We start from the raw sequence: 24,329 nt of genomic DNA, 5'->3' as shown, positions 1-24,329 counted from the left end.
GAACAGACAGGAATACTTTACCACACTCATTCTGTGGCCTTCAGTCCTAATGGTCATGGTGGATTTTGGTCTGTACCCAATCAGCAATGTGTATTATTATTAATGTTTGCTTCGGTGGGCAGTACATGGACTTTGGTTGACTGGCTGTGTTAATAAACACATTTGGGTGAAAAGCAGTCACACTTTTCTTGTACGTAGTCGTACATGCCACCTACATTAATTGATAATGTGCACCGTGAGGGACAGCTGTCTGAAGATTCCAGAGCCACAAAACAGGCAGGCGTAACATGGAAAAAATATTTATTTCAACAGAGGACATTTGGCCATTTACAAGCTGGCACAAGGTATGGGCTGATTATGGGCGGACGTGTATCAGAAACTGGAGGTTGGAATATTACAGACTGAAATAAACATCTGTACACACTTGAGTGAATTGCCTGATGGTGAAATCCATCGGCTCATCCTGACTTTGGCCACTATCTCCAGTAAAGGCTTGTTTTTAGACAACCAGTGGAATCATTTGTGCTTTTCAGGACCCCCCTTGTGTAAAAACACACGGGTGGACAACTTCGTCATTAAACCCTCCATTTTTAAGGTCTGTAGTACCAGTAAATAAATAATGCCAGAATGCCTGACTCTTTAACAAGGCGTGCATTACGCATAAGTCAAAAAAATCGGCTTCAAATAAACACGTACAAAAAGAAGGAATAATACAACAGGGAGAATAAATTAAAATACATCAGATTGTGGCGCACAAGAAACACAGTATTTACATAAAAACACAAAGCACTTGCATGAAAGACAAAATGCAGGGACCAGTTCCACACCCACAACTTAGCTCAATGTTTCATTATCATCTGTCCTTAGCTGGATTTGTAGGTTCTTTCTAGATGACTAGCTGTAGCAATTGGCTAAATTTTTACATATAAATAAATTCAACATACATTTTTCCTAGATGGGGTCTTACTGAACGATCCAAATTTAGAGCACCACAGCAGATTACTGAAAGATCATATTTAAAAATACACCTTCAGCACCGAATCTCAGCAGGTTTGCCAAGGTTTCAGTTGTTATAGTTTACACTATTCTTCACCTCCATATTACAAAAGAGCGAAAATCCGTAAACTTATCAGTTGACGTTCAAAACAGTGAAACAACATGCCTTTTCACCTGAGCAAAAAATTTACCCTGGAATTTACCCTGTTTTTTGTGGATAATCATGCAGGCATTTATTCAATACAAGCTACTAAATCTGATGTTACATCATTAGAGGTCAGTTATAGAGATCACTAAACTCTCAAGACCTTCTGCTCCAACCAGGACTTTTACATGGTCAAATATGCAAGTTTAAATTTGCCCACTGCTCTGATATGGAGCTGATACGAAGCTTTCGATATACGGTCATTGCACCTGTACCGGGGGATGGCAGATAGCACATAACTACATAATTACAGCTTACACATTATTATTGTACAGTTTACACACTACAGCTCAGGAGGCTTCAAATCAAGAATGAAACATTTACAGCAGAGTTCAGCAACATGCCTGCAATGCAATTCAACTACCGATATTGTTCAATCAGTAATGCCATACTGGCACAAATATAAGAGCCCTGCCCCCCATCAGACAATGTGGTGTACTCCTACATCCACAGTATAAAAATGCAGTACCAGTGGATGGCGCCAAATACGATATTTTCAAGTGTTTTAATTAGTCTTGGAAAAGGGACAGTCATCTTATGGTCAGGGCAGTATGGTAATTACATTTGGAAATGAAGAGGCATGAGCAGGAGAGATGTAAACAGCAGAGGAACAATCACATTTCCTTTGAAAGAGCATTCATGTTTGCCCAAGTCAAAAGTACTTGTTGTTATCAGGAAAGAAAGCATTGGTTTGAAACAAGCATTTGCATTTTGGCACCCAATTGCCATTTTGAAAGAACCAGATAGTCTGCTTGATACTTGACTGCTTATCTGCTCATCTCAAACAGAAAAAAAAGAGATTTAAGGAAAAATATTTTTGTCAGACATTCCAAACCTTTAAACTTTATACGTAAAGAAAATAACTGCCCACAGCAACATTACAGAACAGAGATCATTAACAGCTTTTTGCACCGTTGGGGATGAGAAAGCATGCAAGCGTTCAATGGTAGAAATACAGATGGGGATGGAGGGAGGGGGCAGGGAGGAACCAAGAGAAAAAGAAGAGACACTGGATAAAAAAATAGAACAAGAACACGCAGGGGACACTGCCCAGTAGCCTCATTCCCATGGAGTGCTGGAGGTCACCACTGTCCATGTGTGTGCTGTATGAGCAGATGGCTGGAGCAAGCAGAGTAAGATGAGGAGGAAGAATAGGGAAGATAGCCTTGATGATGAATTCACAGGAACCTGGAATGTAAGAGAAGCACAGATTTAGTAGAACAAAACGGGGTGTTTCCTTACAGACACAAAATAATGCATGGCCAGCTCTTTCACCTTGGACAGTTAAGAGGTTATCCTGCTTTTGTGTCCACAAGCTGCATCTGCATGTTGACTGGCATGGCATCTCCAGCATAACCACCTTTAGACTGCATCTGGTTCTGCAGGGCAGTTACCTGGACAGGAAGAGGGCTTTTGAAATCAAGGGGTCTTGACATGGTTGCATGTAACCTGAACATATTTCCAGTTGCTGTTGGATTTCTAGGATTTCTTGATCTCATATTATCAATTAAATGTACTCTTTATGTGTTGCTGCACAGTACAGCAGAAAATATAATGGATCTGATTGTTTAATTTCCAGCAGATAATGTTGCATGGCCCACTAATTGTCCCATAAAAACAATTTAAACACTATTTTATCAACACAGTAGTAAAATATCCATGCGAAGAGAAATGAAACAACTGTAACCCTCCTTATCTGAGAGTATTTTGCATCAGGTTCAAGCTGCTTGTTAAGACTCACCGAGTGCATTTCCGTGAAGAGGTCGCCGGACCCTACATGAGTTGTGTGCACGAAGTTTGTTGGCTCGCCGATCATACTCCGGTCGATGCGCCTCCGCCGCTTCTGTAAAGACAGTCCACAGTCGCATGTGAAGCCACTGTGCCAAGGCTGCATGGATAAGTTCAACACATTAAAGCTGCCTAATCTGTCTAATCGTTATCTAATCTAAAGCTTACGTGGCGCGGGAGCAAAACATGAACACAAAGTCTTGGTTTTTCTAAAGCACTGCACCTGAAAATCATGGCAGCTCTAAAGAAAAATGACAAAGGATAAGTGACAAAATGCAATCTGTAAACAGGCCAGGCACCCCCCAGCCTTGCGATGAAGCTTCTCTCTTCATTAAGCACCATGGGCACTCGGTGATGAAGCCGATGTCTGTTTCGTGTCTACAAATGTTTTCCATCCTCATCCTAAATTTATACAAACATGACTTTGGCAAAAGCAAATAAATGAAGTGCGTGGTCCAATATCCAGAGCTGTCACTATGATTTAATGCATGGATTTGTAAAGGAGGTGCCGAACACAGTCCAATTACGAAACAAATGGCGCAGTCACTCTCTGCTTTCAGTAGGAGCGGCATCTCAGAAGAAGCCTGGATAGCTGGCAGCTTGTCCGCTGCATCCCAGCAGGTTGTTGCCATGACAACTGTTCAGCAGGTCTGACGTGATGTGCTTGCTAGCTACCCGTGGTGGGAACTGTGGAGGTTCCCCTATCATTTTAGCCACTAAGCCACAAACCATGATAGAACCCACTACTCACTCTCAGGCCAGACCATGTTCAGCTCACAGCAGTTCACTATGCAACTCGCACAATGACCATTGTCCACCCCACCCCCCCCCCCCCCCCACACACACACACACACAAGAGGATTTACACGCAGCCAAATCCCGGCTTCGGTCCTGAAGACAGGAGGTCTCAACATACCCGGACTCCAGCTGGGCCCTGCAAGCCTGCACTGTAACTATGGTAACTGTGGGGGGTCCTGCTCGGTACATGCCAACGTCTAACTCTGATCCAGGATACCCCCTTGGGTGCTGGAGAGAGGTCATGGCCAGGTCACCACACTAGGAGAGGAGAAGAACCACACAGCCCAATGAAGGCAAGCTGAGTCTAGCTGGGTCGAGACTGGGTGTCCTGCCAACCTAAGCAGGCTGCTGCTGATCTTAGATGTTAGTGGGACACCAAAGGCATCTGTGGGGGACCTGTGGGACTTGGTGGTTCAAGGGAAGCACGCGTAACAAAATCCTTTTCCCCCGGTCTGGTCTGATGGCCATGAGGATGGACTCACACAGGTTCACAAACAAACTTTTTTGTACCCACATCTGAAGTACTGAATATAGTACAATAAAGTCACTATACAAACTGGACGGTGAAGAGTTTTATCTATGGGAATGTCTCATGTGTACATGATGATCCTACAGCAAACACCCTACAAACAGACAGAGCAGAGTAGGTGTGATATAGATAAGAATGAATTGAACAGCCTCTACAACATAAGGTGCCACAAACAACCGTTTCAGGAGGGCAAACCACAGTCAACAAACATTTCATTTCATGGACCACTCTCATTCAAACCGAGCCCATTAACCTTTGCACCTCGTGCACAGATGCTGCAATAAAATATTAAATTAATGCGATGACATTTCCCCAGCATATCTGAAAGTAAAGGAAATTAATGAAATGGGTTTACTGCTGAGGTCTTTAAAGGGTCATTTGCCTCTTCCCCTCCAACATTCCCCTCAACATCAGTACTGTGCTGTATCTGAAATGACCAAATTGCCATTTCAACTAAACAGAAAATGGTAATACGACTGTAGGCCATTAAATGCTAAAGGAAAATTACACCCACACTCTTGTAACCAAACATTACAAATACTGACAAGGCCAAATATGTTGAAAGATCCAACATAGCTGACAGAAGCATTAGTATCCTGAAAAAAATGCAATAAATGGTACCGTTCCCTGACCCACATTTTTTTTACATTCAGATCCGATCCTGATAAGTTACTGCAGATATACGTTTACATCTAAATACAACTGAACTTTTCTTATGTCAATATTATTATTGTTACTATGGAGACGTGTCTGTTAAATATAATCTCTTTTCACAAACTTCCTTCGGCAGTTCCCATTAGGTGTCACCACAGCAGATCAACCAGTCTGGTTTAAAAAAAAAAAGTCAAGTGATTGTCATTGTGATACAAGGCAGCACAGCACTCGAACCGGCAACCTTCTGATTATGGGGCCACTTCCTTAACTGCTAGGCCACCACTGCCCGACAATTAGCTTGTTATCTTGTGGAAGAGCTTTTTTGGAAGAGCTTTATTATATCAACACAGTATGGCTTTCAGAAATCATAAAAAACAACACCACACAAAATGACAGAAATAAAAAAAGTTGTCCAACTTGACCGCAGTCAGTTTATTCTCTGCCGCTGCAGTGGTCTGCAGATCTCAGGCTACGTCACGTCAGCTGCAGACAGACCAAAGGCCATCTCACTATAGGTAAATAATTGGTAAATCATTTTAGCATGCCCATTTTGAATGCATAATCCTTAATTACACTGAAGTGGAGGATTTAGTGCTTCGGTTCAGTGGTGAGGAGTTGTAATAGAAGTGTGTTACTTTGTTATCTTCTGGTTCATAGGCGAGTGTGTTACCCACTAGGCAACTACTACAAATTGCATAACTGGATGTGAATTCTACTCTCTATATCTAAAACAATTCCCACTTTGTTATTTAACCGCTACCTATATATGACCATATCAATTTGATTTGTTGAGCAAGGGCCAACTGCTGAATCACTGCTGTCATCAGATTAAGGTCTACAGTGTCAGGTGACAGGTCAAAGAGGAACAGCTACTGAAGGTCAGTCACAATCAAAGCTGATGACTGTTCCCATCTTTAAAGCTGCTCTCGTCATTCTGTGGTCCTTGTGGGACTATCAGGATCGCGGATTTGAATTGCACAATAGCAGGGGTGTGTTGTGTTCTCTAATGAGTGAAGTTAATCCAGCTTGGCTAAACTGGCTAAAACAACTCTACTACGTCCGAGAGCCTCTCATACCAGTTAGGAACAGTAAGTACATAAACAGCATGTGATGGCAGGTTGCATCATGGGTTGTTGTGGCCACACTCAGAGGACACGCTCTATCCTGCCCACTCAATGGAAATCCTAGTGCCAGAACGCCTCCTCCGGCTCATTACTGCAGTCTCAGCGCCTCCTCCACTGTTCACCTGCCCGTCAGTCCTCTCAGGAGGACCGGGTGAAAACGTCACCTCTTTTATTCTTGCCTGGTGTTCCTTTCACTCACTTGGAGAGCTCCTGGCTAGTGTAAAAGATAATCCTGTTCCATTTAGAGTCATTTTGAAGGAGCACAAGGAGTACTGTGGTTATACAGAGGCCACATGGTTCAGATGCAGCTCTGTCACAGGAGGAAGTGACACTGTTGTTTCTGACTGGAGCAGATGGATCAGATTACAGCACATTGGTTACTCTGTCTAAATGCTGGGAAACGAGCAAGACTCAACGTTTTAGCTCACGTTCGTATTTAGATCAAAGGAAGTGGGGAAAAAATGCATCTCATTTGTACTGAGAACCAGAAGGACAGGAAAGCCTGCACATAATAAACCGACATCCAGGCATGGCACTCACCAACTGGGACGATATCCAGCCAAGCTCAGCACCTCCTTTCATTGATCTTTCTAAGGAGTTTTCAAGCACGGTACAGAAAAAGACTTCTGTCCTGGGGAGCGCCTCAGGCTAGAATCACTCCTTTTCCTGCACTTACATGAACTACAGCATGTGAGTGAATCCTTTACTGCATCAGCCTTGTAGCGCTGCATTTTTGTCCGTAACGTCTCAAATCCACATCAGAGTGTAAAAGGAGACTGTCGGACCCCCTTCACAGTCACCCACTCTTTACTAACATGCACATAAAAAAACATTCATCCAATGGCCAATCTGATGGTGTGATTTCTATTTTCATCCGAGTTTGTCAGATAAAATAAGCAAGCAACAATCTATAGACGTTCATTAATAATTTAATAAGTTCCCATCAACCCTTTTAAACCATAGGTGTTGGAGACAGAATTATGATATCGTTGTGTTCATGCTATGAGGCTGGGCTTGAAAGGACAGCAGATTGGAACAAGCGGATTATGTGATCTTCACTCATATTCATATACACTCATACTCATAACTCATAACAGCCAAATATATTTTAGAAACCCAACTAGTATTTTTATAGGCAGTAATTTAACATACTGGACCCATTGCTTGATATTTTCTCTGATAAACCCTGTTCTCAGCGAGGTACAGTACAGGCCAAAAGTTTGGACACACCTTCTCATTCAATGTGTTTTCTTTATTTTCATGACCCTCTAAATGAAGGCATCAAAACTATGAATGAACATATGTGGATGAACAAAAAGTGGAGACCTGGCCTTCACAGGTCATAGTTTTGATGCCTTCAGTGAGAATCTACCAATGTAAAGGGTCATGAAAATAAAGAAAACACATTGAATGAGAAGGTGTGTCCAAACTTTTGGCCTGTACTGTATTTCGTTTCAGGTTGTCCAGCCTGGGCTTATTGAAAAAACAGGACAGGAAGAAAGAAAGAAATAGGTTACTAAGATACTGGGGTGTTCACAAAACAAATTATGCAGCCCCTTCTTTCATCACTAATCAAAAGCAAGGTGACAGCCAATTTGGTCCAAAGTGGGACACACATACCACCAAGCACACTTCTCCCTGGGGGCATCTGTGACCTAATTCTATGAACGTAGAGCTTCTTAAATTACACGCCGATCTGACAGCTAAGAGAAGTGTGCAGTAAAACTACAAAGCCATTGACTTTCAATATTTTACAGTCCTCAGTGGAAGTATTTTCAGAGCCAATACCTCAACTGTGGACCTGCTGCTGAAAAGAAAGTGATTGTCATGTGAGTGTGTGGGGACGGTGCTTTGCTCAGTGGCACCCCAGTCACTTTGGCGGATCGGGATTCAAACCGGCAGCCTTCTGATTACGGGTCCGTTTCCTTACTCCCTAAGCCAACCACTGCCCCCCCGCTGGTGATTATTTGTCCACAGCAGCAACCATAATTTTACAAATCCAAAACATATTTTTTTGCCATTTTTTTGTTAATTATAATAATACCATATTTAAATACAGTAATTCTAATTCATAAAATGGTAATATTCCTATCTATAGCTGTTGTTGATATACTGCTGGTAGCTGTGACCTGATAATGATCTGTGGAAGATTTGTCCATAGTTATAAATGAATGGTATGTTTTATTGAATGTTGTCTACTTAATCATGCTGTAGTCAGGAGTGTGTATATGAACAAGTCGCTTGAGGCTGTGCTTTAAAGCAATTTTGGGTGTTGTTACTGGAGCTCGTAGTGGAAACCCAGCCTGCTAATTTGCCAATCAGCACATCAGGGACTCCCAGTCTGCGACGCAGTGCTTTCTTGAGAGGTGAAAAGTGCATAATGCAGGTAATGAATGAGATGTGTGAGCGTGCTGAGCAGTAATAAATGGGTTGGAGGTGTCACTAGAGCGAAAAGATGTACATCGAGCGAATGGATGTTAAATTGAGGAGATGTATGAGTTTGCCACTGTAGGACTTGTGGGCCCGGCCAGGCTTTGCATGCTCATAATTTGCCTAATCCGACGTGAGTCGACAGGATCTGCAGATTCTTCACATGCTTTATCCATATAAGGCTGCGGGAGGCCCACTCCATTTAGCCAGTCAGAGGGAGGCTGATGCTCCCAGAACAGGAAGCTCACCTGACATGCTGCGCCAGGACAGCCCCTTAACCAGCCAGGGGCAGAAGTTAAGTTAAAGACTGGATTGCAGCAACAAGGATTACACTTTAACCTGGATTACATGGAGGTTTATATATTAATCCAGTTGCACAACACCGTACACCTAGTTTAAAAATAATCATATTGACACTTAAAACTGTCCCTTCTAAGTATCGGTCTACACACCAAAAAATAATCAGATTGATTATAATGTTAATCCAGGTTCTCTGGTACATTAACACTGAAATGTAAAGATCAGGACTAATGTTAAACTTGAATCTGAGCTGGGTTATAGCATATTATTTATCTACTGATGGTGGATATGAATGTTATTTGGCGTGCACAAATCAGAGCAAAGCACCGTCCCCACACACTGCTCCCCGGGCACCTGTCATGGCCTCATTCAGGGTGATGGGTTAAATGCAGAGGACAAATTTCACTGTGTGCAATTGTCCAGCTGTGCTGCTGTGTATCACATGTGACAATCACTTCACTTTACTTTACTTTAAATACGTGATCTGCAATGCCAGTTTGCACTCAAAGAGTTGCGTCGACAGAGACACATTTCTGACTGTCCAAAATGGACAAACAAACTGCGATGGATTTGCTAATTTGTTAGCAAACACATAAAATTAAAACAACACCAATAAATCTCTGAAAAGCCCTTGAACAGTGCTTCATTTTATCCTTGTTGGTGTAACCGACACTAATTCCCTGGTGTGATCCAACCTTTTGGCAAACTAAATTAGAAAGGCATGAGAAGGTGCCGGATGTGGGTCCTGAAATGAACCACTGTTCCAGGCGTCTGCTTACCGGCTGGGGCTGCTCCGCAATGCAGCAGTTGAAGCACAACCAGAATTCACTCATGACTAACAGTTCCAAAGTGTCCCCGTGCAAGCGTGTGCGTTGAGGGTTGAGGGGGAGGGCACACGTCCACACCGGGTCCGTGGTCCCGTGGGAAGGCTCTGTTTCTGCAGGACGCCTCTCAGGCCCAGGTGTGGTGGAGGGGGGTGAGGAGCAGAGATCCGGGGGGCTCCACACCAGTCTCCTCCACAGCGACCACAGTCAGATCTGGAACAGAGGAGAGCAACAAGAGCTTGTTATTCCTTTTCATTTTTTTTACACATACACCACAAACAATATCTAATGTAAGTCATTTGTGTTTATGTGCCTACGGTACCTATGTTAATGCATGTGCATGACAACACAGAGATTTGTCCAGAAAGTATCTGACCATTCTGACAACACAGGCTGATCTGGTGCATCACTGTAAAATTATTTATGTAAAATGGAATGCAACTTAACCTACACATAATGGGCCATCCTGCCATCCCCCACGATTGTGCTGAAAGCACAAAGCACGAGTGTCACTCGATCTGACCTGGTGTGTCTCTGTCTGACGCGATGTGGTGAATGCTGTTGCACAAGATGAGCAGATTCTCACCCTTCCCAGTGCACCCACACCCACGCCCACACCATCAAGCAGGAAACGGTCCATTTAACACAAACCATCCCCTCTCAGTGAGCCTGTGCAGGTCTGCGGGAATCTGGGGGTCTTTTGGGGTCCTGGAGTCATTAATCCTCAGAAGGGCCCTCAGAACATGGGCAGGAGTGGGTTCCTAGCAGAGCATGGCCACTTCTCTCCACGACGTGACTGAACTCCACTCGGCCGAGTTTCCTTAATAAGCCTCCCCTCACCAAACCCAGGTCAAACAACAGCAAGGACATGCTGTCAACCTGACAAAATCATACAGCTACTTCACAACTTACGACAGATCACGATCCAGGGGTCATGATTCATCCATTATATATAGCATATGTATGTATATCTATACGTATCTATATCTATACCTTCACATTGAGCACTGTCTCCCAATCCTGGTCCTATAGAGAACCACCCCCTTCATTAGACTCATAATGAGCCTGGTGGGTTTTAAGCGGTGTGGTATAGGGAAAAATCTGCCAGATGGTTCTACAGGACAAGCACATGTAGAGAAACTTCCCTCAACAGAAACACGAGCCTCGTCTACCATGAAACGCAGGTTTCTGGTAGTCTAATTCAGGCTTTGATTGTCCCTTGTGTAGTCAGTCAATGTTCTGCAAAAAAAAACACTGCAAGCACCTTTAGAACTACTTCCTCATTACTGTGTTCTAGTTCCTATTTCCTACAATACCAGAAATAACAACCAAAACGATGACTGTGTAGAACTTGTCAGAATTCAGACACCCGGTGGGCGGAGAGCCACATTTAGAAAGCGACTGAGATGACATCCATCTAAGGGACAGATAGAATCATGCCTTTTACATTAAAACCTTTAATAGTTCCGAATAAAGAATAGCGGGCTGCACTCCACTGAGAAATTTCCCAGTGAGAGGAGGAAAAATTAACACAGAGAAACAGACACATGGGCCAAGTGTGTGTGGAAATGGAACAAGTGGGATACAGAGCTGCTCCCTGTGCTCCATACTCCTGGGCTAAAATTAGCCGCGAATTTCCGTCCTCTTTGATTTCTCCATCGATGAGACCTGGCCTGCTCCTTCCACTATTTCTGGTGCACTTTAGTTTAGATGCTGGTGAGTCTGACAGATGTTTGGGTTCCCAAACACTCAGACTGACCCCGGATTCCCCCTGACACATTAAGTGGATTAAAAACCTAATCGTTTAGCCAAATTTCTGCACCACTAGTTTTGTACGGTTTATGTAGTAGCGGGTCAAAAAGGACCAAAATTCATTTTCTTTCCAAAATTTACAATTCATGTCATGTTGCTGTTTTTAATGCTGTAAATGTAAAAAAAATAAAAGAAAATAAAAGAACGACAATGATAGGTATCGCAAAAAGAACAAAGCAATTAGTACAAACAGATATGGCACCCATACTCAAAATAAAAAATACACAATTTAATGCTGATATCTGAATGATCTAATTTCCTGCACAAAATCCACCATTAACTGAAAATGGCAGCATTCCAGTAAAAAAGCACTTCCCGATTCCCGAAATGTGAACTTTGGATATCTTCTCTGCACCAGGTGTAGAGTACACCTCATTTACATACATTTACATTTACAGCATTTATCAGACGCCTTTATCCAGAGCGACTTACTATCAGTAGTTACAGGGACAGTCTCCCTGGAGCAATTTAGGGTTAAGTGTCTTGCTCAGGGACACAATGGTAGTAAGTGGGATTTGAACCCGGGTCTTCTGGTTCGTAGGCAAGTGTGTTACCCACTAGGCTACTACCACCCTCCAGTCCCAGAATACTGTGTAACCAAGTCTGTTCATCCATCGGCACATTTTATAACTGCAAACGCTCATGCCACTCTGCAGTCTTCTCAGTCGTCACCTCAACGGCTATGTTCTACCCTCACACCACCGTTCATCCATTCCTAGGTATGGGTGGAATAATCCAGATTTCACTCCTAGCCGGACCAAGACAACTCAGACCGGAATGCGGTGAGAAAACCTCAGCATTCGATGCAAACACACACTGATCTCCACTCGATCTGAGGACAATGTGACCAGGACAAAGCCCTCAATGCCCTGAGGGACTAAAGCAGGCGAAGCAGAGTTCATCGGTTCAGCCTTGAATGGGCGACCCATCCCTCACTCTGCCCAGGGCTCTTAGTCAAACTCCATTTCCTCATCCTCCCGAACAGGGTGAGCTTCCATTAGTGCAGAAACACAAAAGAGAAGCAGAGGAGAGAAAGAGAGACTTTCCTCCCAGACAGCTGCTGTAGAAACCAGAGGAAGCTGATCTCAACGTAACGTCTCAGCCTTGAGGGGAAGAGAGAAGTCAAGGCAAGAACCGGATGCAAGGGTGCAGCTGTGCAATCTGTCTTGAGGATCAAAGAAAGTCTCTGGAGACCATGAGGTACTTCAGATATGTACCACCAGTCCAATCCACATGGAGACAGAAAAAAAAGAAGAACCTTTACTCTGGTTTAACCTTGGTTACAACTACCCAAGTGTGAACGTTTAACAAAAACGTACAGAAAAAACGTTACCAGCGAAAGAGTCGTCCATGCAGATGCCTGGTCCCCGCTCAGGGATTTTGTTGATGTGAGGAGGGCTGAGGAGCGTGTGGACCATGCGTGGACTCCGCACTCCAGGAGGCCTTTGTCCCTCACTCAGTCACGGATCAGCAGGCAAGCGGCATTCACTCCATCACTACAAGCCCCCCGCCCACCCCTCTCCACAGCTCCCGCAAGGCCGAAGCACGGACGACGCAACCTTGCCCTCCCACCCCGAGATCCCGTTCGGTCACATGGGGGCTTTTTACGTAAGAAAGCACCACCGCCATCCCATTAAAGCTCTTTCAAATCCAATATGTCTTACATAAGCTGGCACAGTAAGGAGAAACACTGCTGATTCAGTTCTGAAGAACCAAAAAAAAACCTAAACACTAATCCTTTTTTAACAAAAAGCTTCGTTTTTGAACCAACCACCCTAGAAGAGGTTTTCTAAACCTCAGAAGCACTGATAGTGGAACAGCAAAAGGGTGAAGTTGCTTACCAGCTTCTTCATGCTGAACGAGGTTCGTTTGACTGATTAGTTCCTATTAAAAGACTTCTTCTGCTGGTGTCAGCCTCATTTGCCAAGGAAGTAGAGGGGCATTGGCTCAACTTGCTGTTGGACACCAGACCTCAATTCCTCTTCCCCGGCCCCGTTGCCACGGCAGCCCAGCCCAGCAAGCCAGTTGGAGCACGAGCACAAGGCTTCCCACAATGCCATTGCTTCTCTGCACTGCCGCTTCTTCACACATTCTGTGAATGGGGTCCCACTGGAGACAATTTCCATATCAATGGCGGCATGAGGGTAACAGTCCCACCACAAGGGCAGTTTCGGGCCTCGCACCACATCAAAGGTCAAAGTTACATTTGCAAATGGAGTTCTGTTGCTCTAATTTTCACACTGTGACCTTTGTTTTAAAATCAGAACTATGGACCCTTGTACTATATCTCTTTTCCTGTCCTCATTTTCATTACTTGTATTTAGCCCTAATGCTCTATTATTTGAGTAATGAACCACTTAACAAAAACAAAAACATTGCTATATATTAAATGTAATAATACTATTATAATAACAATGGGACGCCGTGTTTTTTGTCAGATCAGCCATGCCGATGCAGCACTTTTTTTACAGGTCTGCTGCAGACCAGGGCTTACGTGGACCATATGGTGCCTGTAATCTACAATAATCTTTCACAAGACGGCAAAAAGGACCAAACGACTCTTACATAACGCCGGAGGCTGTCAGATGAACTTGGCATCTGACACATCAATGAGTGTGAAATTTCTGATGGAAATGATTAAACCTACTGCTGATTAAAAATCTAAGAATCACAAAGGATTCTGAGAAAAAAAACAAATATAGGTCAATACCTAACAAGATTTATGCAACAAATGGTAATTTTTCCAGAATGCGCAGCAGATTCAGACCAGATTGTGAGCCAGGGGAGGATTGGTTTCTGTATAGCATGCCCACACTGCTCAATTTATGGGCTGAATGAGGTCCTCAGTCACTGCCGAGGGTACAGTACTCATGGTACCGCCGCTGGACAAAGACCGCTGGGCCATCTGCCCACACTATCAACCCATTCCTCCGCTCCACCAAAACCCACATATAAAGTCCCCATTTCTTCCCAAGTTTGTCTATGCCCCTTCCGTTTCAGACTCTCTATGAATAAACCCTCTATCGTCCACATCAAATATCACTGCTTGTCAGTCTCTTCATGTAACCTCCTTTACCTTCTGGCAGACTATTGCAATGAAAAGATTGTTTACAATCTTCTGTTCACACTGATACCTTATTATATTCAACCTGTATTTTTGTTTACAATAAGTACTTTCATATTTTCAAAATGCAACCTTATTTCCCATCACGTTCTGACTGTAAATGTCATGCCCAGAATCTGCCCACTTATGCTATCCTTATCGCAGCGTTGAACAGTTAGCATGTTGTGAATTCATCATTTTTACATTTACAGCATTTACCAGACGCCCTTGCTCAGGCACACAATGGTGGTAAGTGGGGTTTGAACCTGGGTCTTCTGGTTCATAGGCGAGTGTGTTACCACTAGGCTACTACCACCCTATCTACTATCTACTACCACCCTATAAATGAGGAATTCAGAACTCAGAAGCTAAAACTTGGATAATAAATAACAGTCACAGTCTTGTTGATAAGATTTCCAATCCGGCAGAATCCTATTTCTATGGTACTGGACAATTAAAATCGTATTGTGATAATAATTTTTTTAAAGCCACATAGCCCATCCCTGATTTCGCCTTCATCCTGTTTACATCATGTTCTTTTTTTAGCTTCCATTTAAACCCAAAGCAGCCGTTGCCACAACCAGCCACTCTTTTGTTTATCCAACCAGCCATATTTAAATCGAGGGAGGGAGACGGGGCATCGTGTTGGCCCTCTGGTGAGTATTTATGCTTGGGTATTAATAACTTGGTCTAAACACTATGGTTTAACAGGGGAAAAAGCTTTACCATACTTTTTGCCATGCACTGACATCCTAGAAGCTCTGCAGATCAAAAGCACTCTGTAATTAATAGCGCTGAATAAATGCCGGGATCGACCGGGATGTAAGGAGTCACAGCGAGGCACAGCCAGTCCTTGGAATAAAAATCTGAATGAAAACTGAGATTTGCTGATGCACTGGAACATTAGTGAAAGAGTCATAAAAAAAGATTTACAGCTGCAGCACGAGGGACAATTCGGGGTGAAACACCAACTTAACCCTAAACTCAAGTGACGGTTATGTGATCTAAACTCTTAAACAAAGACGCACACTGCAGCATGTTGTGTGTTGGTACAGGCGTGGCGAGAACTGTGCATTTGTTTTTCCAGCCTCACAGCAGCACAGAGGTTTGCAATAAAAATCTGCAGGATGCAGCATCTGGGTTAGAGTGTCAGAAATGACAAATTACTGAACCATCTCAAACTATTTGAGATTGATGCCATTGACACAACACCCGCACACCCAGAAATTCCTCTGATGCTGCCAAGGGCCACGGAATTGAATCATGTTTGTTGCTGGCGCTTTTTGGAATCACAATTCAGGCACACAGGTCTCCTTCCTCCCCTATGCATGATGTTATTTCGGTTCCAACACAGTGTCAACTCTACTGAACTAAACCTGCTCCAAAAGAAGCATTCCTACAGCCAAATGTTGCATATTCTACATGATTAATTATTAAAATGATCAGCTATAGCAGCCACTCCCACCTAAGATTTCCTGAAGTGGTGCTTTCATAACATTTGTGCATGAAAATGAGGGTATTAATGAAACAGAGCAATTAATGAAATTCAAAATTAAATTTAAAACATTCCCTCCACAAGTATGGACATTTAATTTTATCCTCTGCAAGTACTGACTCGTGCTAAATGTCTGTTTCAGGTTTATTTGACTTCTAGAAGATTGTTTCCGAAGCTGCCATAAACTTACATTTACATTTTACATTTACAGCATTTATCAGACGCCCTTATCCAGAGCGACTTACAATCAGTATTACAGGGACAGTCTCCCTGGAGCAACTTAGGGTTAAGTGTCTTGCTCAGGGACATAATGGTAGTAATTGGGATTCGAACCCGGGTCTTCTGGTTAATAGGCGAGTGTGTTACCCACTAGGCTACTACCACCCCTATACTGACAGACATCAGACTAGTTTCATATTGACCACAAATAATATGGATTTAAATAGTGTAACTGTAACACCACAAGCACGGAGGCCAAGGACACTGGTGCAGGTGACTCAAATGTTTACTCCACTTCGAAGCAACCAAACAAACCTCATGGGACGTGGCCCAAACGCCTGCCTATGCTCCAGTGGTTTTACATGCCTTGGGTGTGGCTGTAAGTCAACAGGTGGGAGTGATCTAGTGTGCCTGGGTGTCTGGCGGGCCGCAGCTGGACCCATGACGGGCACCACAGTGGCCGTTTGCACCACTGACTGTAATTCGATTGCACTACAGAAAAAAACCCAACTCCCACATATGATATTCAGATATATTTTAGAAAACATAATTAATGCTGCTGCGCGGCTTTCGACTGGTACCAAAAACACAAGCAAATTACTCTAGAATCATTACATTGGCTCCCGGTTCGTTATATTTAAACCTCTTTTGTGGCCTTGACAAGCCGTCCCTAAGACAAGGAGGAAACTTAGGGGTGACCAAGCTTTTTCAGTCGCTGCTCCAAAACTTTGGGACGAAATGCCCTTGAACATCAGGCAGGCCAACTCCCTTAAAGCACATTTCTTTCTCCTTGGCTTTTAAATCTGTCTGAGATGTTGGTTTTACTGTTTTATTGTGGTTGTTATTATCTTATGGCTTTATTCGCTGTCTCTCTTTTCTCTTTGTCGGTGTACAGCACTTTAGTCAACTGTGTTGTTTTATAGTGCTTTATAAATAAACTTGAAAACTCAAGCACGTATTCATACTATTTGATTAATTTAATTATTAATAGTGCAGTTATTGTTCTTTAATGCTACAATATTTTAATTACATTTTTTAAAATTCATATCAACACGTTTGCCCACTGCCCACCAAGGGTGATGGTTAAAATGGGAAAGTGGTGGCCTAGTGGTTAAGGAGGCGGCCCAGTAATCAGAAGGTTGTCGGTTGGAATCCTGAGCCGCCAAGGTGCCACTGAGGTCCCACATTTGTTGTGTTCACCATGTGCTGTGCTGTATTTCACAATGACAATCACTTCACTTAAAATAATAGAACAGCACACATTTCATAATGATGAAATAAGGCCTTTTTGAAAATGTCTGTGGAATGATGTTTTCAAGGTCAAGGCTACTAACACACAAAATTGGAAAATAACATTGGTTACACAAACCAGACATTCCTGTCGGTACTACGATAAGCTTACCTTGGTTTATGTGATGTCAGGAGTGAAATTAAAAATGCTGATGAGCAAACCAGGCCTTGTGTAGAAAAAGTGAGGGTAACTGATCTATGTCTTAATATGTCCAGCGAATGCACACTCCCTTTCTACCATATCCCGAACTGTACTGGGATCAGCGCTGCCTTCAGTGGGTCATGTGCTGCATTGGATCACGTGAGCTGCACTGTCCTACTTCATTTTCAGGTTTTTACTGAGAAGCCCCTTCGTACAGTTAGGACTGTGGCATCTGCTTTGACAGAGCAGATCCTGTTTCCTGCCCTGGCGGAACCACGGTGGGAGTTTGCAGCGTAGTGAGAGACACACTCAAACCTGAGGTCCTGAGCTGTGGGTAGACAAGGAGGCAGGGACTTGCCGATTTGTCAAAACAAGCCTGGGTCAGCCTGGCATTACCCGTCCGGTTATCTGCACATTCAGCCCGTCTGCCTTCAAATGGGAGACCTTCATTAAGACAAGAATGCGTCGCCATGGCGACTCACAACAGAGGGGATAATTGAAGTGTCACTCGCTGCTGGGTCTGGGCCGTTCAGCCGCCAGGAAAAAATGTCAGCATGCACAAGTGAGGTCAGCGGCATGATTTCACCCCAACTTCCTTTACTCCACAGAACCTCTACTGTTTCAGTCGCATTGAGTCTGGAACGCATGTCCATGACGAAGACAGGTAAAGCAGCCATTACTGTTTGATTGTTGTCGAGGTTATGCAGAACGGCGTCTGCAAAAAGAGAGAGGGATGCAGGAGAGGAGAGGAAGGGGCGGTCTCCTGCACAGGAAACATTATAAGCGCGGTGGTCTTCCGCGGGCCCTTCTCCAACACCCTGACAGTTTTACAGTGTTTACATGAGTCCCTGGCTGAGCCCTCGTAACTGCACCATGATGTAACCTCACAGCTCTTTTCTGACAGTCCTGCGCATTTGACCTACATTCTAGAACTTAGCAGTGAACCGACGGGATGGAAAAAACTCATCATTTTCGGTCCTACTGTAGAAGTGCAGAAGGGGTGATCTTTGGTTGACTGACAGAGCGTGACGAATACGTCATGCCCCGGGTGATAGTCTGGCTCCTTTCCTCACACGTGTCTCCCGTACCCATCAGACTGCTCAGACTTTGACATATACTTATCACACACATTCCACAGTCTGACTGTGAAGAACAGCCTTGGTCCATCAAGATTTACATTTTCAGAGGTGTTGAAGTGAAATGGCATCTCTGTACTGATATTAGATGGGTCTCACACTGGATCTGACCCTACTGGACACCAGGGGCACCGTGGCATCACATGCATCAACGATGATATGACAATTCGGAAAATTCTGCTGTGCAGTCGTCCAGGAACTGGCTTATAAGAAACACAAATGACAGAAATTCTATGTGAATATCAGTGATTTGCAGTAATAGTTTGTTATTGATTACCCTTTGTATCTGGAAAACAAATCCTATTCCTTAATTTATATATAATTGAGCTGCTTTAGGCCAATGAGCTGCAGATAGGCCAATGACAGTCAACAAAAACAATATCAACTGCTATCAATATAGAGATGAAACATGGGTGTCTCTAGCTGTTAGGCTTGATGATGGCAGTAAATGGCCGACAAATCTGTGCATCCCAAAGGCAGTCAACAAGACCAATAACTATAGATATACAATACATAGGCTGATGTGAAGTGAAGTGATTGTCACTTGTGATACACAGCAGCACAGCACACGGTGCACACAGTGAAATTTGTCCTATACGTTTAACCCATCACCCTGAGTGGGCAGTGGGCAGCCATGACAGGCGGCCGGGGAGCAGTGTGTGGGGATGGTGACTGCTTACCATACTGCTACCATACTTCTGTGTGATGAAAAAAGCTAGAATGTATAAGTAGGTATCAGTGCTTGTCATACCACAATGGTTGTGCTTGTCAGTGAGGATGATATAGTAGTCTATTTGTTCCAATAACCTAAGCCTACCCGCTCACTTCCACTTCAGAGCACTGGTGCTAATAGACGTCACACTGTCCTCTACTAAAGTTGCACCGAGTCGTTTCAGCAGAAAAAAATGTGCACGAGGACTGTTAGCCTTCATGCCACAGGGCAATAGTTGAGATTAGATCAGAGGGCTGCTGAGAGCCCCACATTGTCAACTACAAGCACGCTGCACTTCAGAGCAACGCGACCTGTGGAAAGAACGTGCAATTGGCCTCTTCTTTTGGCTAGCAGCAGTCATAGCTGCTTTGAATAACAGGTGTGGCTGCAGGATCATATGCTGGAATGACTGGAGTGTGCAGGTGTGTTTTGTCTCTGCATTTTGGATGAAGCGTTGCCTACAACCAATAAGCGGTGATGAGTAGTGAGAGAATAAGCGTGGGCCTACTAAGAACATGCCTTCGACTTATTCTTGTGAGATCCTCTAGCTGTAGGCTACTTTTCCAGATCCCATCTGAGCTACCGCCATGAAAAGCTTGTCATTTTTTGGTCACATCATGCAATGAAGCTGACAAGCTGAAGGTCTGATGTCCGGATGCTACACTGACAGTTAAAGAGTTTCTGGGGGGGAAAAAGCAGGGCTCACAAAAAGCTGATTCGTCAATTAGGCTAAAAAAAAAAAAAGTGCCAACACATGTACTCCAGTAAGGTGAGTAAGTAAGGTGGGGCTGATGCAGGAGAAAAACATTTATTTAGGGACCAAACTCATCACTCACACAGAAAGCCTCTGCAGAACATCACCGTCACAGCATACCTGAACCTGCTGGTGGGACTATACAGGACGAGGCAGCGGTAACCATATCTGCTACCTTGTATTATCTTCACTCTGTCAAGAGTTTGATTGTTCTGCTGCTTTTTTTTTTTTTTTTTTACCTCTACTATGTGTAATTTATGGTGCTTACATTTTGTAGCACCAGACACTGCAGGATCAATCACAATCAGGATGTATCCTAATAAGAACAGTCCAATACAATTATCAGCATTTTCCTGAGGATACATGAAACTAGGATCAAAAAGATCACAGACACAAAATACAGGCCTGATCAAATGCAGCCTACTTTCCTTTCAATAGTAGTCATGAAAGTCGTGAATACACTCCTTTTGTACACTGGCTCGAAAAGGGTGTGACGATAAGCACAAAGCTGTCCAGGTTACAGGGTTGGCAAATGCCATTTCACATGCACATGACAATAATCAGAGTACTTACACACCTTTTAAACCAGGGGTGGGCAAACTACAGCCCGTCTAAATTAAATCATAATTAACGAAATAAAGTCATAATTATGACGGCTCTCATCCTGTAATGCCTGGCGTCCCACCAGATGGCGCATTGTGGGCAGATGGAGCTGAAGATCATTGCCTGAGCCCGGTGGGTTTTTACACTACTCGTTTCGACTAGCGAGAAAGACCCAGAAACGGTGAGAAGGTGCGGAGTTGAAACGGACTCTGGCCTCTGGCGATTATAATCTTGACCGAGTAAAAGTGCTGTGTGCATGGGCACATTTGAATAATGTGGCAAGCTCTCGCTCCACGCTCATTCCGGCTGGAATTATTTGTACAAGCTGGTAGCCGAAGTCAGCAGTACTACATGCCCCCTTTTTTTATATCTTACTTGCTAGCGAGAACGCGGCTGCTTTTACTCTCTGGGACCACGAAATGGAGATGGTGCCTAACCGCCCACCTACACTAAACTGTGTTTAACCCCCATGTAACCAGCATCTCAGCATGCAACATTCAACTATTTACAGTCTTATTCTAGCAAGCCTTTCTCCACTCTGTTGTCCCACCACGCCAGTTACTCGAGAGGCAGAAAACACTCCATATTCATCCTGAGCTGTAAACTGCAACGTCAGAGCAGCCTGCCTGGCCGGCGCAGGTTGCTGAGGGGGCCATTGTTGAGCCGCAGCTTGAGGCCGTACAGGGAGGGACGCCACACCTCATCCAAGGAATTTTTTACTCAATGGAGGCCTATTCATCGTGCCAGTGGCTACATCTATAAAACGCCAATGAAAGTCCAGTTCACTGCCACCTGTAGGGTTAAAGTGTCCCCAATTCTGAAACAGCTAATGTGTAGTAGCATTTATTCATTCTTACTGGACCCTCAAATCCCCAATTCTGAAAATTTCCTTTTGTGACATTTGTCATGATCGGGACCGGCAGGGGTTACTCTGGATCCGGAATTCGGACCGGAGTTTCATGTTCGTCTCGTGTAATGTTCCCTGATCGTGTTCACGTGTTATGTATTAAACCCCTGTCGTGTGAAGTTGTGCGTATGCGTCCTCCTTCATCGCCATGTCCAGCCCAACGTGACAACATTATTTAACATTCCCATAGCCTGTCTGTGGTCCTGCAGTGGCTAGAAATGATGATACGTATAAAGAGTGCTTTGGCCACATACAGAGAGCGGCAGCTCAGACGGTCGGATCTGGAATTTCTCCCCTTATGTCGTCATAAGAGGAAAGGTTACCTCCCCTTTCTCGTGCTTTGTCCGCCCAGAGAATTTCCCACCCCTCCCCTAAAAAAGTAACTCCAACGACCGTCTTCCAAACGTGAATCATTCCAATTGCTCTGTGATTGGACTTAAAAATGAGCACAATTGTGTTTTTTTTTAGTTCCGTCACGCGAGACTCAGTGGGTTCATAAATTTTTTTCTGGACAAACGCTGTTTTCTGGACACGACTTCCTGTTTGCGCCAAACAGGAAATGTGGATGACGTAATTTCTGCGAATGCCCGCGCATTTCTATAGGCCGCTCTCCTCCTCGTCCCGCCTCCCTCCTCATTTGCATTCAAAGTATCAGACACCGCAACGGCGTGTCCTGTGGAAATCTTATTGGGGGACTGGCCCAGTGGCTGTAATTCTGCACCACGGTTTAAAGAGACTTCAAATATAGTATTAGGGGACCACTAAGACCTTTATAAAAGCAAAACAAACAATTTGTAATAGGGGACTTTTAATATAGAGTTTTGGCATGCATTACACCTTTATAAATGCTGTGAGTAAATGTGCAATGTGAATGCAAAACAGCATGGAGTTAGAAGCCTACTTAAGACTATTTGGCGACTCTGAATTGTCTGTAGGTGTGAACTGTGTGTGTGTGTGTGTGTGTGTGTGCGTGTGAGGTCTGCGATAGGCTAGCGCCCTGCCCTGGTCAGTCCCCGCCATGCACACAGTGTCCTGGGATGGGCAACTCTGAGTAACACGACTTAGAGGTTATGGAAAGTGACTGAATTTGAATAAGCATTACAGAATTTTTTTATTTTTTTTTTAAATCTCAGAAACAGGTGGTTGGCAGGAATGTGGGCAGCGACGCACACCTGGAAAAAAAAAAGGCCACGACAAATCTGTCAGCATCATTCGCTTTCTGTCCAGGCTTTGTCTAATAGAAGTAGAAGCTGTTATATCACAGGTCACATTCACCCTTCCAGCCTCATGCAGATCGATGGCCTGTCACCCTCCGCATCAGTTCTCGCTGCAACCCGTCCCTCTTCCTTCCCATTACAGACGAGGCTGTTCGCCACCTCGCTACCACGCAGAACGTGGAAGGAGCGGAATTAAAATCTGCAGGACTGCTAAACCCGCAGAGGCCGATTCCGGTTACGCAGCGACGTATTAGATTGCTCGTACAAACCAGCACCCGGTCCAGGGCATCTTTCACGGCCGGGCGTCCTGAATGCCACAAGCAGAGCCGCCGTGCGCCTGCCGCGGCATGCAATCGGGCCATGCCGAGGCGACAGATGACTGGCCGGAAATCCCATCAAACTGATGCTCTCCGCGCTCAAACCACACCGAGTCCAGGTCCTCCAGCTGCCAGATCACCGCCACACAACAAATACACCAACTCAGAGCAACCGCATTCCAATACAAGAGGGTAAGTAACCAGCTCCTCCACAACCATCACTAACCTCCTTGTCATTATTAATTACCAATAAAGGACTGACAGTGCGTCCTGCTATTGGTATATTGAGCTCAGTCCTCATTTGAAAACGTGGACATTTGTTGACAAGTGACCTTGTTGTCTCCTGTAACAAGACAAGAACAATAAAGCGTAAGTTCCATTGTTTTTCTCTGAGCTCCCCTTCCTAGAAAGCAGCACGCACCGTGCAGACGGCGACAATAGAAAGGACCACCGCGACACCGCCGAGGTTCCTCCCGCACACTCACCTTGTCCCCGCCGCGCTCCCTCCACCGGTGCCGGGCGGCGTCCGTCCCGCAGCCGAGCAGCGGGAACGAAGGAGCGGCGCGTCCGCGATAAAAGCCCCGACCTGCTCCCGACCCCGGCGCAGCGCGACTGTCCGCAGCGACGGCAGCGACGGTGGGAGCGGGAGAGCGGAGCCGCCGGAACCTCCCACCGGGCCGGGCAAACTGCGCCGCCCCGCGGCCGCCCGCACGACGAGCGGCCCGACGATCCTGACGCCGCGCTGCGTGACGTCACACGGGGGGTGACGTCATTCGGCAACAACCAACACTGGATATTCAATAGCGAGTCATGAGCACCACGCAGACACATTCCGAACTAAATTATGAGATCCAATGATCTGATATATTTTTTAAAATTATTTTATTATGATCATTATTATTCAAGATGCCCAAGGGCACTGTAAAATAAAGCAAGTGAAGTGAAAGTGATTGTCATTGTGAAACAGGGTGGTA

At 44.5% G+C, this 24,329-nt stretch overlaps 1 protein-coding gene across 2 annotated transcripts; it reads right to left on the bottom strand.

Moving 5' to 3' along the window:
* Positions 1-283: 283 nt before the first annotated feature.
* cdc42se2 (CDC42 small effector 2) lies at positions 284-24,091 on the bottom strand. Of its 2 annotated transcripts, none has more exons than XM_028973292.1 (5): positions 23,841-24,091; positions 9,604-9,861; positions 2,943-3,044; positions 2,477-2,595; positions 284-2,389 (listed from the first exon to the last, which is right to left on the bottom strand). In XM_028973292.1, exons 2-4 carry the CDS (start codon positions 9,655-9,657, stop codon positions 2,494-2,496), a joined length of 258 nt encoding a protein of 85 aa, XP_028829125.1. In that variant the 5' UTR covers positions 9,658-9,861; positions 23,841-24,091; the 3' UTR covers positions 284-2,389; positions 2,477-2,493. The 2 variants fall into 2 exon arrangements, with proteins under 2 accessions (XP_028829125.1, XP_028829126.1); XM_028973293.1 differs by lacking the exon at positions 23,841-24,091 and adding an exon at positions 12,794-12,932.
* Between the last annotated feature and the right edge of the window lie 238 nt (positions 24,092-24,329).

Source organism: Denticeps clupeoides, chromosome 3 (assembly GCF_900700375.1).
Source record: "Denticeps clupeoides chromosome 3, fDenClu1.1, whole genome shotgun sequence".
NCBI classification, from domain to species: domain Eukaryota; kingdom Metazoa; phylum Chordata; class Actinopteri; order Clupeiformes; family Denticipitidae; genus Denticeps; species Denticeps clupeoides.
The sequence above is the reverse complement of the archived record's forward strand: the minus strand, read 5'-3'. Positions and strand labels throughout refer to the sequence as shown.